This window comes from Chanos chanos, chromosome 5, assembly GCF_902362185.1.
Source record: "Chanos chanos chromosome 5, fChaCha1.1, whole genome shotgun sequence".
Classification (NCBI taxonomy): domain Eukaryota; kingdom Metazoa; phylum Chordata; class Actinopteri; order Gonorynchiformes; family Chanidae; genus Chanos; species Chanos chanos.
In genome coordinates this window covers 45,103,931-45,123,323 of record NC_044499.1, presented here as the reverse complement: position 1 = coordinate 45,123,323, position 19,393 = coordinate 45,103,931, and the positions used below count along the sequence as shown (strand labels likewise).

Here is a 19,393-nt window from a genome sequence, read left to right as displayed (position 1 = left end):
ATGATGTGTAAATGTTCACTTTTGAGCAGTCCTTTGTATCGCTCTCTAAACAGCGTGCTGTCGTTGTGTACAGTGTTTGTTTTGTCTAATGAAGCAAACATTCACTCTGTCTTTTTTATTCAACTTTTATACCAATTTCTATCTTAGCTTGTATGGTGGGAGATGAGCTTACAGTATGCAATTGCATACTTCAGTGTTCAGACACAGAATTTAGTACAAACTAAGTACAATCTGTACACTAGAATTGCCACATTGCAACAATATTTCAAATTTAGTTTACTCAAGATCTCATGCCAGCTGCAGCTGAATGATTTGAAGTATGGTACCTGAATGTTACTTGGCTTTATGCCAGAAGTAGTTTGCAACATCTTTTGATTACGTGACATTGGAAAAGGGACTTGTGTGACACTCTGCAGTTTGGCTGATAAGAATATTAAAAAGAGACAGCCATATTTTTAACAGGGGTCTGACAACCGAATGCTGACCCAGGTCTGGCTTTGATAGTATGCTGAAAGGCCAGCCTAGACACAAAGGACATTTTTGGATGGGCAGAAGTCAACAAGGTAGTAGGTGCCAGACTCAAATTCTTAGGGCTAATATTGCTGTTTTTGTTCACATGTGAGAGAAAATCCAAGAGACGCTGTAAAAAGCAAGAAAGATTACTGTGGTCTCAACTATTTTCTTTTAAGTTCTCTAGTCTGAACTGAGGGACGGCCATGGACGTTTCAAAAGCATATACATACACCACGCAACAGTGTGCACAAGAAAACACAGGCTATACCTACTCTTCCAGGTGAGCATGCAGTTTGCCTTGTCTCTGCCTGTATATGCTATTGCGCTAAGCTGTTTAATCATCTGGTTCTTTGTTTGAATTAATTGTTGGGGAAGAGATTGTAATTAAAAAAAAAACTGGCTCTTCATCAACCCCTCAAGGGAAGGGCTTTTATTTTATTTCACATCTGTTTTCATAATTGCCGGATGTCTGTCCAGTTGCTGGAGAATATCTCTTGCCACTTGTAATTAGAACACGTATGAAACTGTTTCATTTTCTTCAAAAGCAGTCCTTCATTTGAATTTTGTCAGTCGGCTACCTGTTAGTCGTTGTCTCTGATACATCAGCTTAATTGATACCAAGACTTAGAGTGACTTTGAGAGCTGTAAATGTAAAGATGTACCATCTGCAGAAGAGACTTTGCATATGTTATTTCTAAGCATAGCCTACACACAATCCAGAATTGGAGAAAAATGTGTGTGTGTGTTTGTGTGTGTGTGTTTGAGATAAAGAGAGGTGGGATTGGAATTTGAAAAGTTATTCAAACATAACATTTAAGTTGTGGCGTGGGTTCCTCTATAAGTTATAAAAGAAGAAGTTACTTTCACAATATCACATGGGCACTTGGCTGTGCATTTGAACAAGGGGTGTGTCCACCAGTTGTGGCTGACTAGGCATGCGTTGAACAGTTGCTCAGTGAAGCATTGAGTCACAGAGCCACACGACCTCTCGTTTTTACCGCATTTGTCATCTCAAGTCCACAAGTGTTCAGAAAATAATACATCTGTCAGAAGCTTAAAAAATATCTTTATGCTATAGCTTGGCACATGTTTATTGTTTCTCCTCTTCTCTTGCTGTGTCTTTCACTGTCAGTAATGCCAGTGATCAATGACTGGGGCCAAAGTCTAAATCAGTTATGCTTGAAATATCTGTGGGAGGGCAATGGGAAAGGGGTGAGAGAGTCTGTGACAGGAGGCCTTCCCTGTCTTTCCTTCTTGACCTCCACTATTGGAATGGAAGAATGGCTCTGATGTCCAAGGCGTATGACTCTGCACTATACACCAGTTTGTGTACATGCATGCACACCGATGTGGAAACACCTTCTAGAATGTGCTAAATGCATGCAGGGTTGCTTTGTGAGCTCAAAATCTTGAACAGTCCTGCCGTTTTTAATTTTGCACAGGAGCGAGATAGAATGACGTTTTTTGGAATATTTTGAAGATTTGGGCTTCCTGTCTTTCTTTTCCTTTGTGCTAATGCTGTGTTGCCTGGTAGATAATAAAAGCCCTGTTGACAAACTAATAAAGAGGAGATCTCACCGGTCATTCTTGACTTTACTGTGCTCTCTTATCTTTGTCTGATGAACTTTGACTTTCTTTCACTGGATGAATAGACAATAAACATAGAACAACATGACCTGCTCATGGCTTATCAGATGGTGTCTAGTTGTTGTACTTGTTAAACAGTTGACCCATTACACTTTGCCTGATCATTTAAGTTAATTATTTTACTCTTACTAATGAAGTACAACAGAAAACTGTCACAAACTCTGACACCACAGCATTTAGCCCTGCTATTTAGGATAACACACAATGTCAAAACTTAAAATGCCTTTGAGCTGTTTTAGTTTTTCTTTGTGTGATTATAAATAGAAAAAATGAAGTTGCTAACATGTTCCCTGCAGTGAAAGAGCAATTAATACAGAGAACAGGAGCCATACGGGAATGCACATGCATTTTGGTGAAAGTATGGCTTGTAAAAACACCTCAGTTTGCTGACAGGTGTAGCACTTTGTGAGGTTTTAATCACTGAGCTCTGAGAGCCTGCGGTGATAACTGGAAAGTGACAGTTAAAATGGAGGAAAAAATTTGTACAGGTCGTGTATTGGAGGAAAACGTGTGCGCCGAATTCAAACATAATAGAGAAGGATTTCCATTATAATCAGTTACAGTAGAGCTTAGTTATGGATACTGCTGTGTCACAGAGAGGCCAGAGTGAGTAATTAATACTGTACATTGCATGTTATTCAGCAGGCTTGGTTCTGTACGCTGGGTTTTGTTCAGTAGTCCTGGTACTGTACACTGGGTCTTGTTTATGCTGGGCCTTGTTTAGCTGGGTTGGCACTGTACGTCATGTCTTGTTTAGTTGAGTTGGTACTGTACTCTGGGCTTTGTTCCACGAGAACAGTGTCTGTGTCTAATATATGAGCCATTTATTACCTTGGCTGTCTTTGTTTTGTCTTTAGCCCTTCTAGGATGCCATTAAAATGACATTATGCTCCTGTTAGCATCAGCTCTCTGAGGTGCTCTGTTTTTTCTCATCCAGTGCTCACTGTTTAGAGATGGAGTAATTCAAAGTAGTCATCATTAAGGTCACTGAATGATGTCTGCAGCTCTGTACTCTATACCCTGCAGACGTCTGTGCCTTGACTGCTACTCTCAGCTTAGTTAATTACTCAGTCTTAAATAGTTAGCCTTTTTTGCTGGTGTCCCTCTGTGATAGAGAGCAACTGCCCCTTTTTTCTCTATTCCTTGACGCCACCATGCTAGCCTGAATGCGAGCCAAGAGAGAGAAACGGACATGTTTTAAGTGTAAACAGGAGCTAAGAGGCCTGCAGCCAAAGAGTGGGATCTTAAATGGAGCAGCAGGGAGGAATGAGCTGGGGATGATCAGCCTAATAGGCTCAGAGTGGCCCTGTAATCCCACAGGTTTAACACAGGGTGAGAGAGAGAGAGAGAATAAGACAGGGAAAGTCTTTATGTTCACTGAGGTCTACAGACTAATTTTCTCATGATTAGACTGTTTATTGTAGTACCTGGAGTGTTTCTACAGTGACAACATTGCACAGATCCATCTTCTCTATTCCTCCACGGTGATCTTGATGTATCCCATGTCAATCTTATTATACTCTTTGGTCAAAGTGCAGCCATGATGGGGTGTTTTTTTTTTGTCTCTGAGGGGAGGAGGGAGGGAAAGTGTTGAGTCACTGAGTGGCTCCTGTGTCGCCCGCAGGAAGTGAACACAGTAAGTCACGTTAAGTTGCCTGGCCTCTACTTATTTATTTATTTATTTTTCCTCGTTCTCTGCTGGAGATGTCCGTGCTCCGCAATGTACCGTCTGAGGGATTTTCCATAGGATGAATGCCGACGACTGTTGGTATCTGGAGAGCTGGGGTTGGACTCTACTGTGTGTATTATGTTCCTGGATTTTTTTTTTTTTTTTCCTCCCCACAAGTGTCCATGTAGCGTGTGTTTTGTAATTGCTTTGTTTGGACTGTGATCCCTATGCGTAGTCTGTGTGTGTGTGTGTGTTTGAGAGAGAAAGAGAGAGAGAGTGAAGGGTCTGCGCGGGCTGTAGCATAAGCTCATGGGTGCTGAAGTCTGTCCTGTTAAAACAAATACCATACCATGATTGCTGTGGTATTCTAGCAGACCCATTTGACTGCGTTACTGGAGGCTCCAACGTCGAGAATCATGAATGCTCTGATTGTTTCCAGCAAGACAGCAGTTGGTGTTTTTGTTTATTGTTTTTTTTTTTTTTTTTCCCCTCTTCCTCTTGGCACTGAATGGAAATACACAGTCCTCTAGAAAGCATAGCTGTGTCTTGGCACAGCACGTGGAAAATAAGCTTGTTCTAACTGACTGGTTGAGATTTATATCGAGACGTGTGTTACTGTGGGTCTGTGTTTAGAGCTTTAGAGCGTATTCCCCTGTTTTATGAGCTTTGGTCTTCCTCTGCTCTTTGTTTTTGGTCATCAGCTCTATCCTGTATCCTGTCGAACCAGACCCCTCTTTTTGTTCAGGACACGACACCTGCCTCCTGGATTCTCTGCTGGGAAGAATGTTTTGTTCTGTGCATTTTTGTGGATTTACAACTGAATATAGTGTTTGGAGAGTTTATGCAGAAAATAATGCTTAGCAACTCATCAGACTGTCATGATTTTTTTTTAAATATGAAAAGCCTTTGGTTAATTAATTCCACTTTTTTTTTATCCTCATAAAATAAAAAGAATAGCCGAATTAATTAGTCCTCAGTTTTATGTTTCGATCTGTGCACCTGGATTTAATGTAATTTCACGGGAAAGTTTCTCTTTTTGCAGCAGAATCACAGAAAATGTCATGTAAAATTAAAATTTTGATTCTTTGGAAACCATAATTTCAGATGTTAAGGGTTTCAGAAAATAATCTCGATCTGTTAAGGTGGGCCATGTTGACCGTGACTAATAATTCCGAATCTATGGGAATAACAATGTGCATGTAAGCCACCGGTGAGACAGTAGGTTAACAGGAACTGGATTGCCGTTTTCTTGTGTCTGCCCTGTTATCCCGTCCTCTGTTGACCTGTCTCTCTGTGTTCCTTAGTTCCAGCTATTCCTCAACAGCGCTGGACTTTGAGAGAGCGCACAGGATCACTCCCGTCTTTGACACCCCCAGGATGTCCCGACGCAGCCTGCGTCTGAACACTACCGGCGGTCACTATGGCGACAGCAGCCTGCTGGACTCTTCGCTCAATCATACTATATCCTACAGTGCTAGGGGGTCAGGCCCCGGAGAGAGCAGGTGAGATGATGTCTACTTATGTGGGCAGATGGCCAGCATCATGAACTGTATTTTCTCCCTCACCTCCTGTTCCTCAACTTTACCTCACCCCTGTTTTCCGACTGCTTTGCCTTGCTTTTGTGTCTTTTCATTTCTTTGACCCTCTGTCTCAGGACACTGAAGAGCAGGAGGTCTCATTACTCGGCATCTGGGTCAGCCTCAGTGCTCCAGACGCCGCATAAGAACCAGTCAGCGTCTGCCTCAGTGCTGCAGGCTCAGAACAGCAGCCTCCATAGCTGCGCAGCCAGCGACGCCTCGCTGCTCTCATCACTGCTTGATGAGTCTTGCATTCAGGAGCGCACGCTTGTCGACAGCTTCTGGGGTTAGTGTAACTCACTCATCTCTGTGTCGGCGTAACTGTTCAGATCAGGCCTGCCATTTGATCGCATTCACACAATGTGTTTTTGTTTGTCTGTTTGCTCTTTTAGGTTTAGATGAAGATGTTGATCACAAAGGTAAATTTCCTCCTGTTTCAGTATGATCAGAGCTTTAAGTATGTGTGCTTGCACTGATTCTATTATAACTTTCACACTTTTGTGTGTGTGTGTGTGTGTGTGTGTGTGTGTGTGTGTGCGCATGCGTACATGTGTGTTACACCCTTTTCACAGACCAAAGCAAAGTGCTGGCTAATGGTGACATCACCACGGCCCAGACTCAGACCTCTATGGTGAACAGCTACGCCTGTAAAGAGTGTAACCTCCACACAGACAGGAAAGATGAGCCAATGATGTATTCCTCCACCTCCAAGTTCTCCTCTTCCTCCTCATCCAACCAGTGGTGTTCCACAGGCGATGGAACCTCGATCGCAGCAGGCTCTCCACCCACGACAGTCTACCAGAGAGAGAAGAGTAGGAGGCAGAAGACTGGTAAGAGATCAGACGTCATTGGGCTTGGCTAGTGAAAAATGTTCTCTCTGAATTTTCAAAATACACGTGAAAGAAATCAGAATGCAAGTCAGTATCATGGTCAGCTGTTTTTTTTTTTTAATGACTTTGGGGGTTTTTAATCCATGTTTTTTATGTCGATTGGTTAAATGGAAGTATTCGTTGCAGTTGATGAAGGCTCTGGCGTCTCTGTAGGTGTCATTACAGCACTTTCTGCAGTCTGCTCGCGTTACCGCAGGGCACTGTCAGCTTCCATACTATACGTGTATACGCTGTTTGCCCAGAGCGTTCTACCAAGGATACGTAAAGAGGGTAAAGGTATCGGACTCACACCTACTGTGACTGCCAGCTCACTGTCTCTCTTCCCCTCTGGAGCAGATCTCTGCTCTCCACTCATCTGGTTTTCCTAATGAATCAAACACAAACAAACAGGTGGTTTCACTGGGGCTTTTGGCTCAGCACATTAATTCACACCTCAATTCTCTGTAAGCCTGCACTTTGAGAAGCTCTGTTTCGGCAGTTAAACTCATATCTGCACCGTGAGGCTATTCTTTCATATGTTGCAGTTGACCTTGCTCAGGTGTGCACGTGCACGTGGGAACAGATGCGTGAATATGTTTGGATCAAGACACGTGTGTGTGATTAGAAGCCCTTGCTGCTCTCTGCCTGCAGGTGTGCTGGGGTCAGCGTGGAGTAGCTGTGTACAAGCCTCGGAGGTGGTGGCTGAATCCACAGTCTCAGCTCTGAGGCTGATTGGGCAGTGTGCTGTGCTCTGGAGAGCCAGTAATACTAGTGCTGATGGAGGTAGTTTTCTGTCAATGAGCTCTCATTCTGTTTCTGGCCCTCCACTGGCTTTCTGTCAGAGCACGAATCCACAAGATACCACATTAAATACCAGTCAAACGTCAGCTACTGTTTTTCCAAAAGAACATGTGAAGAAAAGATCAGATGGGCCACTAAGGCTTGCAACACTGATCTGTGGTTTGTGTCTAGTTAATTACTTATTAGGACCATACTTAATATCTGCAGAAATGGCCAATAATTCAGCAGAAATGATGACTGAATTTTACAAAAGTTTCTTTTTTTTTTTTTTTTTTGTCTGTAACAGTCTTTTTTCTGTTTGTTTGACAATATGGAGGGTGACAATATGGAAGCAAACTGTTACAGTAGGGAGATTAGCACTTCAGAAACTATTAGCATTGCCAAGAACTTGACGCCAAAAGTCAAATTCTAGGTGACAACTTTTATTGTGTGTAGGTTATACAAATTGTTATTGTAATTCTTATTATAAAAGAATAGAGTAGGAAATGGAATAGGAAACCCTTATCACTGCACTGTCCTTTGTCAGCACTATTCCTTTCAGGTGGTGGCCTTGTGCACAGGTCTGTGTTTGTGTTAGCACTGAAAACAACACCCTTACTTTTCTTGAACGATTTCGAGGGGGTTGCCTTTGAACTAGTGGTGGTGAAGGTGACTGATCTCTGATAAGGCTGATCGTGTCGTCTGGTCGGTCTGAAGAGCAGCGATTAACAGAGACTAATTCCTGTTGTCAAGATCCCATCTGTCACTCTCCTGTCCTCCCCTTAAAAAAAAAAAAAGGGCTTTTTAGAAATGTCACATTCCAAGTCATCACGTCCACATTGCACATACTGTTTCACAGGTCTCCTCGTCCGGCGGTGTGGCATTGCTCGTTCTGAGTGTGCTCTCTTGTTTAACTCATAAACAAATGGGTTACCCCCGTCGTGAACATTACCTTGGTTACATGCAAATTCTTGCGCTCTCTCTCTCTCTCTCTTTCGTCATCTCTTCTCTTTGGGTCGGAGGTATTGTGTCTATCATACGTTAAAGCGGTGTGTAATTTTTCTGCCTCTCTGCTTTGTCGTAGCTCATTCAAGTTTTTGTGGAAGCGTGAATGTGAAAGGGCAGCTGATGCAAGAGGATCACATGGATCTGAATGGCGCTTTGTGTGAGTCGAATTTTCTCTCCTGTCTCCCGTATACGCGGCTGTGCTCAGACAGTTTTTGTGATGTTTTGTCTGACCTTACCTGTATTGGATTTTTGATTGCGTAACCCAGAATGATTCTTTTTTTTTTTTTTTGTCTTGTGCTATCTTGGTATGTATGATTAGGTTTTCACTGTTTGGTATAAGGGCTAGATCAGCGTAGCCATTAAGTCCGTTTCTCAGACACACAAACGTGAGCCATACGCACAGACTGATGAAAGCTCTCTTCTTACCGTAAACTGCTGTATAATCAGAGAATGACATTTCAGGATCTGGCCATTAACCCGATTTTACATCTACGTATTCCATCAGTGTGTTGACATTTGGGATCATAACATTTTAAGTTTGCTTTTCTTTTTGTATTCCCTGTTTTTGGCCCCTTTTCTCTCCTACTTCCCCTTTTGTGTCCTTATGACTGAATGTAACAGGTGATGACTGCAAAGAGAAGCAGAATTTGGATACACACACATTCCACACAGGGTCCTCCTGGGTACAGCACCTACTGGCAATCCTGTGGTGCCTCATAGCTAACACAGGTTATTTACACACACCTCCTAAACTGTCTCCTGAGATCCACACTTAACTGTACTAATCAGATGAAGAGCAGACACTGCATCATGACTCTGTTAAATTGATTCATTCATTGTCGACTGTCTCTCCCATTGATGATCCTTTAGGGTTTGGTTTGTTGAGGTTGGGACAGGGTGTTCTCTCAGCAGGCTGGATGGTCACACAGAAGACTCTTTCTGCTGTCTGGTCGGTCGCATTGTTTTCAGGTTGGCTCTGGTTGACTCCATTGTTTTCAGGCCCTCCCCGAAAAGCTTTTCTGTAACCGTCTTTTCCCTAGTCTTGTGTGTATCGACCTGGCTCTCCTGTCCAGACTTCAACTCTGCGAGCCCACGCTGTTCCATGTGCTCTCTGGTTGTTGTGTGTTTCTGTCACATCTGGATCAAGAGCAGAAATAATCCAGGCCTCGTCTCTCTGTGGCTGTATCAACTGAAAAGCACTGCATTTTCTGAACTTTATATTGGTTCTGTGATCAAATGACTAGATTTTAAATTTAAGCCTACTCTAAGAAATTGAGCAGTTCAATATATTGACTGTAGTGTTGTAGTGCTTTTCAGAAATTGGTGCTCATCCAGACATAGACTGAGGTTTTCATCCTCACATTATATGCGAGGCACATTTTGCTCTTTGTACCTTATTCCACTGCATGACAATGCATGTTTTTGTCCTAAGAGCATTTAAGACGTAGAGCTTAAATACATCAATTCAATACTAATACGTGTTTCGTTTCAGACAGACCAGAGCAAGTGTCAACACAAGTGTTATCTCTGTCTTTGCTTGTCTAACTAACCAAGTGGTTTGTTGTTGCAAATTGTCGGTTTCTCTTGTCATTTGAAGATTAACTCTCTAATCTTCATTTCTATGCTACTTACCCATTCCTCTGCTGAGTCCTCAGTAATCCTTAACCAGGCTGAATCTGAATGTGTCATCTGTCTGTGTCTGTTTTTGGGTGTGTGTGTGTGCGTGTGTGTGTCTGTCTCTCTCTGTCTTTGTGTGGCTGGCTGGCTGCAGGGAAAGCAGTGTCAGGAGCATTCTGGTGGCTTGGAACGGCATGGTACCAGCTGGTCAGCTTTATGTGTCTTCTGAATGTTCATGTTTTGGCACGGTGAGTTTGCAAAAGCTCCTACTCATACTACCTCCGTACTGTCTTACAAACGTGAGCGTATTTTGCAAGTTAAGAATGATGAAGCATTTATTGATATCTTTAGTGAATTTCCATTTCTTGTGTTTCTTCTCCAAGGTACTTTGGTAAACTACTTAAGTTTCTGTTGTGTCTGCTGCCTTTCATCCTGCCGCTCGGTGAGTGTTATATAAAGCAGATGACATCCTCTGTTTTCAGCATGAACGGAACTTTTGCATACTTAAAAACTGAAACAAGCCTTGATAACTGCTCATATATATTCATGACTGCATACTTAAACTTGTGCTGAATGCAGACGCGCAGTTTTGATAAAAAATTATGCTGTTTGCTAGCAGTCATGTTTAACATAGTCTTTCTCTCATGCCTGTGCCTGCAATCACCACAGCTCTATGGTATAGCGGGCCACGCTGTTTGTTGGCCTTCTTCCTTGGTGCCAACAATACCGAATGGCAAACAGACTCTATCCCGAGCTACGCACACGCACCTGTGGGCGACGCCCAGAGGGCACAGCCGCCCATGGCCCCAGCACTCTCTCACACATGGGTAACCCAGCCACCACACCCCCCCCACCCCCCCGGCCGTAATCCACATTACCATTTTAATGAATGTTGGAAGCATTTCATTGGCTTTCCCTCTGTGGCTCTCCCTGCAGGAACAGGGTTCTGCGCCGTTATCTGAGGTGGACTCTGAAAGGATGGAGAGGCTGGAGCAGAGACTGGTGGAGCTGTGGGAGCGGGTGGCTGGGGCAGGGGCCAGGCAGGAGCAGCAGCACGCTGAGGTGCTTGGCCTCTACGGCTCCCTGCGCGAGGAGTTTGATAGGAAAACAGACAAGAGCAGTATGGAGCCGTGGTTGAACGGCCTGCTGGAGGACGGGTTCGGCATGCTGAAGGCGCAGCTGGACAGAGAAGCAGAACGCACGCTGCGGGTGAGAATCCAACTGATGTTGTGGGAACTCTTTGATGGTGATCTATCTGCTCAGCTGGGCACCTGTGTAAATTAAAAACAGCCCGGAGTTGGCGGGGAATTACACAAACCCCTGAATTACGAAAATTGATCCTTTCAAATAACGTAGAACACATAGTAAAGTAGCCTAGCGGAACAAGACGACGTGAGGCACAGAAATCTTTCTTCTTCTCTCTGCAGCAACAGGACCACTATGCAGAGCAGCAACGCACTCAAGGGTCTCGGCTTTCTGAGATGGAAACCCTACTGCAGACCTTGGCTCTCCAAACTGAGGTACTTAACATTACACACTCTATGGATTACCCAGCTTCCTCCGTCTTTTGAAGCCATGCTCATTTCTCTGTTCTCTGTCTGTAGGAGATACAGAAAAGACAAGAGGTCGCTGAAACTGTCACTCCTGTTACTCTCAGGTATGTCTGTCCCTCTCTCTCTCAGTTCCTCGTCACATTAATATTTACCTCTAAGTAATCCAGATGTCCAGTAACATCCTCGTGTTTATGCGTAGGAGTGAAGGGGACGGCAGCTCTCATGCAGCTCTCCTGGCTGAGGTTCAGAGACTGGAAGAGGCTCTGAGCAGCATCAGAGCGGAGCTGCAGGGCCTGATGCCATGCCACGGAAGGTGTGCACATCTGGACTCTCTTCATGAAACAGTGAGTTACCTGGTACATTGTCTCTCCATCTGTCTCTGTCTCCTCCTTTACTTTTTCCTTTCACACATGAATGAATAAATAGTATCAGTTGGATATTTGCAATGTTTCTGTATCTGTATTGCAACTGTGGTGTGACAGCAGTCCCTGATTATCTTTGGAATAGACAAATGGTGTTGTGTTGTACTGCAAGAGGTGAAGTAAAGTCAGTGTGATGTGTGAGAGAGGCCGGAGCAGTTAACTCTGTCTCTCAATTTCTCGTTCTCTGAAGTAACAGAGATGGCTCTAAAGTTTCCACAAAATGACAATTGCTCTTCATTACCCACTGATGAATTAACTGTAATTTCAGCTTTATTCCATTCAAATGGGAGTTCTTCCAGCCTTGGCTGATGCTCTCCCTGTGTGTTGCGGTGTTAGGTGTCTTTGCAGGTGAGACAGGAGCTGCGTACTCTGTTTTTTGGTGGAGAGGAGGCAGAGTTTGCCGAGCTCCCAGACTCCCTGCTCCAGTGGCTGTCCACGCAGTTTATCCGTGGCTCTGACCTGCAGGCTTTGCTCGGTGCACTTGAGCAGAGCATTCTGGCGAACATCTCCCTTGAGACTGCGCAATCCCAGCAGCCCCCCTCTGCAGACGCCGTCACTCAGACTGTCCTGCAAACCATCAACGAAGCTGGATTATCAGAGGAGGTAAGCCCTGTCACCAGCCAAACATGGTGAAAAGTTTGTTTTTAGAGAATGGTGCGCAACAGTTCCGAGCAGAATGCGGTCCGTTAAATAGGAATTAAACAAATGTGTTGAAACAGTGCCTGTTTGGTTAAGCTGATTTTTTGACGTGTCTCGTTCCTCTCCGTTTCAGCATGTGCAAAAGATTGTAGAAAACGCTCTGCGACTTTACTCGCAAGACCGTATTGGCCTTGTGGACTATGCTCTGGAGTCTGGAGGTATGATCCAGTAGGATGCACTCATTTCCTTTGTAACTGGGTTGATAAAAGTTAATATTTAATGAGGTGTTACCTTCAAATAGGGAAATCACCCTCTGCACTGGTGTGAGCATCTATGATTTAGCCATAGCAAATGGCTACTTTTTTAACAGGTGCAATGAACAACTAAGGTTTTCTGCTTAATCAAGGAACAAGCTGTTTTCTTTGCAGTTGGTTATCAGTGTCGAGTGTCTGTGATCATCCCATGAGAACGGAGGTGGGACTCAGGCACAACACTGTGGACGCATAGCTCTGTTTCACATAGACATGAATGTGAATGCGTGTAAGAGATTGTCCAGGATGGCATCCCTGTCGTTTTAGCACTTTATGGAGTATATGTATGAACAATGCACTGCGGTTTTCTGAAACTGCTGGCCAATAGATAGTTGAACACTAGCAGCTATGTTCAGACTACCACTTCAGTGAGACAACACCACATGTCCAAAGTCTAGTGCTAGACAGCTAGCTATGAACAATTTTTGTTATCATTATTTTGTTTTTTCTCTTCTTGTTGAAGCACCAGCTAATGTGCTCGGGGGCATTCATTACAAAAACTCTGCGGTTTTGGCCTTCCCACCGGGGTTTTAACCACTACAGTGTTGGAACCTCTGGATATAAAGTTATAAAACTGCAAATGACTTGTTCTGTTTAAGATAAAATATTCTGTGAAGTATTAATGAAGCAGTGCTTTGCTTTTCTCTGTATTGTGTTATGTGCATGATTAAGGAAACTACTGCAAGATGTACACAATGTGTACACAAACCAGTGGAATTAATGGTGTATCGTGACTTTCTCTCTAGGTGGCAGCATTTTGAGCACACGTTGCTCAGAGACGTACGAGACTAAGACTGCACTGATGAGTCTTTTTGGTCTCCCACTCTGGTATTTCTCCCAGTCTCCGCGGGTTGTCATACAGGCCAGTAACACTCAGTGTATACCAAATTAGATGTTCATTAAATAAATTTGTTATGAGAATGTAGATTTGGATACATTTCAGGAAAAAAAACTTGACTCTAGTTATGAATGTGAGGAGTTATTGTTGAACAATTTGCCCCCCAAAAAGTTTCTTTTTTCTCTTTGGGTATTTTTTTTTTCCTAATGCAAAAACTTGACTTATTTAATTATAAGGAATGTGACAGCCATATCCAATGACTAACACCCTTAACAGCCTTCGCATATTAGCTCATTCTAATTTAACTGTTTCTCTTTCCGCTGGTCTCTTCAGCCAGACGTTCATCCTGGGAACTGCTGGGCCTTCAAGGGTTCCCATGGTTACCTTGTGATCCGCCTGTCAATGAAGATCTTGCCCACAGCGTTTTCTCTAGAGCACATCCCCAAAGCCCTGTCTCCAACCGGCAATATCAGCAGTGCGCCGCAGAACTTCACCGTCTATGTAAGGCTGGACTATGTGTCAGAAGGCTGTGGCCTTGCTGGGAGCGGTGTTTAATAATTATAATAGATCAGTCGCAGATGGAACAATAGAAGATATTTGTATTGATTTGGCGACATTTTAAGCACACGGCATGTGTCATAACACGGTTGTGTCTGCCACACTGTCCCAGTTCTGGCAAAATGTAAATTTATTCACCATTATTTTTACTGTTTTTCAACAGTCTAGTATTATTCTTCCGATAAGGAGATGGTGCGTCTGACCTTGACAGAGAGATTCTGACGGAGTGGGTGGAGGGTTGTGAGAGCAGGAGATGTAGGCTGTAATACCATCTTGTTTCTTGAAGGGTCTGGACGATGAGCAGCAGGAAGAGGGGCAGCTTCTCGGCCATTACACTTACAAGGAGGACGGGGATCCTCTACAGACGTACCCTGTCACGGTGAGAAAAAGCACCCGCTCGCAAACACACACACATACACGCATATGAAAAAACACCACAGGTGTCAATAAAGGAAATGATTTGGACTCTCCCCCCTTCTCCTGCTCTGTGCACTGTGGGCTGCTGTCTTTCAAATGAATCCAAATTATAATTCAGTCTGAAATAGCTTATTACGTCTCTGAAGGGTTGGGTACAGAGAAGGTTTTAGTTAACAGAAATATACCTTAGAGGCATCAGAGAAGTAATTTCCGTTGTGGGTTTGGGGTCATATAAAAAGTAATTATTTTTGAATACGGTATGCCCCTCTGCATTATAACTGCTAACTTCAGAGGATGAATCTGGGCTGTCCACGGGTGTATTAGTTGTGCAACAACAACAGCACAAAAATATATATATATGTATATGTTTGTGTGTGTGTGTGTGTGTGTGTGTGTGTGTGTGTGTGTATACATATATATATATATATATATATATATATATATATATATATATATATAAAATATATAATCAGTGTGTATATGATGGAGTTGATAGTTATCCTCAGAATCTCATGGTGATTCAGCTGCAGAAGAATGGACCAGTATGCACAAACAGCAGGCCTGTTTCTGATTCTTTGTCTTGTTTCTGTGTTAATTGTTTTGCCTTTTGCAGGAGAAGAACACCAAAGCTTTTCACGTCATTGAACTGCAAGTACTAAGCAACTGGGGCCACCCAGAATACACCTGCTTATACCGCTTCCGGGTCCACGGACAACCTTTGCCCCATTGATGTCTGAGCACTCTTTTCTATGTACCCAGTGACTGTTCCATGATCTATACACAACAGGACTTTCCTGCTGTATGCAGAGGAATTGCAGTTGGGCAGTCCACTTTGACTGACCAATATCATATCAAAATGAACAAATAATATACGAAATGCACTATGGGTTTTTTTGTTTGTCTGTTTGGGTTTTTTGTTTGTTTGGGGTTTTTTTTGTTTGTGTCTTTGTTTTTAACCACTCAAATATGCATTCAGCTCTTCATTCTCATTCTGCTAGCAAGCACTTCTGTAGCAGTCAGACATTGCCACCTCTATATCAGCTTTTTACTGGACAAAAATCTAGCTTTCCTTCCAGTAGCTTTTTTTCTTTTTTTCTCAAATTAACACTGAGCCAGGTATGACCCACTTATAGCCCCCTAAACATGAAGGATCTTCGGTAATCAAAGGTCTATCGACGCCACGCCGAGAAAATATATGTGTTTTTGCTTCAGAACAGCTCTTCTTTTTCTCATGAGCTAACGTCGTAAATCTGTCATGAACATAAACTAACTGTACATGTTGTTAATAGTTTATCTTTTATGTGCTATTAGTTTGCGTGTGTGTGTCTAGGTTTTTTCCTCCCTCTCTACCGTGACCCTGTTCAGCCGCCTACATGCTCCACTGTAAATGGCCATTGATCATCTTTATTTATTTTTGTCTGAGGTCGTTCAGAATAGGGAATCTGTATAATATATTTTTGTAAATGTTTTGAAGCAGTTTACAGGTTTGCTTTTATAAAATTGTTTTATTCTGTATTTTGCCCTATAACTCATTTTGAAACAAACTGTTTAAATAAAGAATTTGATTTTTATATAGTGTCTTGTTAAAAATGATTTATTTGAACTCATCATGGGAGCAGCTACGGTGCTGAATATGTGTTCTCTATTCCTGAGATGTGGCTCAGGTTCTTTTAAGATCAACAGCCATTACTGATCCCTTTGTTTAATGAAGGTATAAACTCTGTTCTTAAAAATAACAGAATTAGTGGGTGAGTGAACGTCTCGGCTCTGATCCTAGAACATTTTAGGACGTTTCATTCAAGCGCTCTTAAGCTGACTGCCACCCTTCACTTGTAATGAGGTATCCTTTGAAATGTAAGTAAGAGCATTTCTGAAAGTAGTCTTTTCTCTTTGGCTGCTTTGTACTGTTAAGTAACTGTTGATTTACTGTGTAGGTGAACTTGGGAACAGTGATGCGCACTTGAGAATTGCAGTGTTGGTTCATATATTATTGGATATTTTGTTCTGAAATTTGTTGAGGAGTATGTTCCTGTTATTCAAAGCTGTTTTAGTCTGAATGCTCGTGACAGTTTGTTAGCGGATGTGTCTGACCATAATCTCTGTCCTGCAGAGGAAGGGTTTATGTTTATCTGCCTTACAATGTAGTCTGTTGAGTGAGAGTAAAGGATTTTTTTGTTTCATATCCCCCTCTCAAGATAATCCCATTCTTGACATGTTTTGAAACCTGTAAATGGACCTCATACTCCCAGTATCAGGTGTCAAGCTGTCATACAAGTGAAGCTTGACTTCTCAGTGCTATGGTCACAAAATTACTCACTCTAGATGTACCTACTTTTTTTCCCCCCTAAATGTCATTGAACTCCTGGGAGATTTGACTCCAAACTGAAAAATTAAATCGATTGAATCGGGTCTGAATTTTTATGCTGGACCAAACAAATGTCATATATTCAAAGTCAGGCTAGGTGTTATTACACTGTAGCTGATCTTTTTTTTTCTTTTCTTTTCTTTTGTATGATCACCCTCAACCCACAAAATTATTGGCCCTTGTCCATTCTAGAGCTTCTATAATTGAACATTCAGAAAATCAATACCAATTGCAGGTACATTCTAAGGTACTGAAATTCAATTGGATCTGCAAAATTTGGATGGTTGTCTTAAATGACAAATTATATTTTTGCCTACAATACACAAAAAACATACATGGCCAGTGATAAAAAAAAAAAAAAGAAGTAGCACTGACTTTTAACATGTCTTCAGTAATCCGTCGTTTGTGAATACGCGTTTTCACAGGTCGACTTATCACTCTTTTATTTGAGCCTTCAAACCGTTGTTTGTTGACTGTGGAGCGATGTTGTTTTCACATCAATCGGTGTGGCAACAGGAGACAAATGGACACAGCTGATCCTGGGGGGGGCAGATCAATTCCAGAATTGACTACCGCAGTAGGGTAGTGGTCCCTACTACATTTTTTCCCCCTTGCCCCCCCTCCACATTTCATTCCATTTACTGCTCCCTGCATTGACTTGCCTCTCGGGTTCTGCCCACCATTTCACAAATTTGTTGTTGTTACCTTGAAGTAGCATTGTTAATCTAGTGACTGATGGGCAATTGACAAGTGGAATTAAGTTTTGTCAACCCCAAACAATGATAACCATGTGAATCAGCTTGGGAGGGGAGCGCTGAAATAAACAGAGGAGTGAGCTCTTAAAGGTTTTTGAAGATTCAAAAATGTTTGTGATCTATGTCTTTCGCTATTCACTTTTTTTTTTCCAAATATGGAGGTGTCTCCTGTTACTCAGAGAGTTTGCACAATTTAACTTCCAATTACTTAAGGAGCAATTACTGTTTGTTGATCTGGAGTTCATACTTACCACTTCTTTCCAAATATGAAAGCCCTTGCTTTTGTTGGACTGTTGCTTGATTTACCAATCACATAATGAACAATTAGAGTCAGTATTTTTTTTTTTTCTCCTATCCTTCGGACTTACTCTTCTCAGGACGATGTAATTGTTGCTTATTTGTGCTAGTATCCATTTTCACCTCCCCTACTCCTTTAGCTACACTGACTAATACAAAACTCTCTCTCAAAGAATGCCTTTTGAACCTAACAGTTTCTTTGTTTTGCTCTGCCTTCACCAAACTTGTGTTTGAGGGACATCTGAGGACAAATGGGTGGAGAATTTCAGAGAGTATGGAGCATATGAGCCAGAGCCAAAGCCAAAGCCCGTTGGAAAAAGCGGAAGAGAGTGGTCTTCCTAAATGTGTTTTCTCTGCACATATTCCATAACCATGTATAAAAATGCTTTATTTATAACCAGGGGTTTCACATTACTGAATATATATATAGAGAGAGAAAGAGATACACATACATAATGCATATAACAACTCTGCCTGGACTCAGATATGTTCATTACCTGATCAGAAGAAGGAAGATTTTTATTGATTGGAGATCAAGGAGCCCTTGAAAGGAGTCCCACAAGAAACCAGTTGTGCCAATAGGAGTCAGCTACCGTTCAGAGGGGTATGTGAGGTGGGAGCAGTAGCTGTCTTCTTTCGAGATGAATAGCCTCTCGGTGTCATTAACAAAGAGACAGTGTGTCTTGTAGCCTGAGGTAATTCTGTTCTGCCACACCACCACGGCTTTGTGATTTACACATGAAAGTGATGTGTGATCAGAATACAGAATGTGCCGCTGTGAAAGCGTATGCCAGTTGTTGTGGGTTTTTTTTTTTTTTAAGCAGTACGTATCTTCATGGAATTGTGCATCATATCTGCCTAAAGCAAGACCCTGGGGGGGAAAAGAAACAGATTTTATTCACAAATGCAAAAACAAAGCCTATAAACAAAAAGAACAGGATAAAACAACGCAATCATTGAAACAAATAGACCTCCACTTATGGCCACCTCTGGCATGAAAATGTTCAATTTTTCTACGGATATGTCTCTCTTTACAGAATGTCAATTGAGTGATTAAACAGATGGCAATCCTTCAGGCTGAAACGGTCAGAGAGAATAAATGTTCAATGCTTCCAATTTGTTTTTGGGCAGTATTTCCGGGTTTTGATTCAAAATTCATTAACTTGCTGGGCACCTTTTGCATTTTGTTTTTGTTTTGTTGTTTTGTTTGGTTTTGTTTTGTTTTACATTATTTTAATGAAGGATACTGGGTTGTGAATCACCATATGTTCTCCTTAGACTGTTTGGGACTCTGACCATTAACATGTTTCCTCTTTCTCACAACAGTGTTGGAATTATGCTAATATGAATTCTGTGAGACACGTTGCGGTAATCTTTCAGATGTAAGCTGTTTTTATGCAGACAGATGTTTTGTTAAGGCTTTGAAGATGATCGCTGAGAATCTTCAAAATAAATCAAAATAATCACTGAAAGCCTTCAAAATTAAGTCTGCTCCTCAAACATAAAGAGTTCTTTTTTCCAGACAGGTGTTTATCTAGATTGCAGCATCATTTTTGTA

The 19,393-nt window shown here is 42.2% G+C and overlaps 1 protein-coding gene across 1 annotated transcript; it reads left to right on the top strand.

Annotated features, from left to right (window-relative positions):
* Positions 1–716: 716 nt before the first annotated feature.
* Positions 717–15,148, top strand: sun1a (Sad1 and UNC84 domain containing 1a). Its single transcript, XM_030775090.1, has 22 exons — positions 717–793; positions 5,134–5,331; positions 5,484–5,692; positions 5,799–5,825; positions 5,979–6,236; positions 6,450–6,572; positions 6,927–7,058; positions 8,140–8,220; positions 8,934–9,032; positions 9,835–9,928; positions 10,064–10,122; positions 10,350–10,507; positions 10,617–10,889; positions 11,108–11,200; positions 11,285–11,337; positions 11,433–11,577; positions 11,992–12,258; positions 12,428–12,512; positions 13,352–13,467; positions 13,777–13,944; positions 14,288–14,380; positions 15,032–15,148. The coding sequence occupies exons 1-22, from the start codon at positions 717–719 to the stop codon at positions 15,146–15,148; spliced, it is 2,925 nt and encodes a 974-aa protein (XP_030630950.1).
* The last annotated feature ends 4,245 nt before the right edge of the window (positions 15,149–19,393 follow it).

What these genes read in the sequence shown, in the direction of transcription:
- sun1a (XM_030775090.1), top strand. Translation starts at nt 717, where the DNA reads ATGGACGTTTCAAAAGCATATACATACACCACGCAACAGTGTGCACAA. An exon ending in GGATCTGAATGGCGCTTTGT is followed by an intron (nt 8,221 to 8,933) that starts GTGAGTCGAATT and finishes ATGATCCTTTAG; the next exon opens with GGTTTGGTTTGTTGAGGTTG. An exon ending in AAGCAGAACGCACGCTGCGG is followed by an intron (nt 10,890 to 11,107) that starts GTGAGAATCCAA and finishes TTCTCTCTGCAG; the next exon opens with CAACAGGACCACTATGCAGA.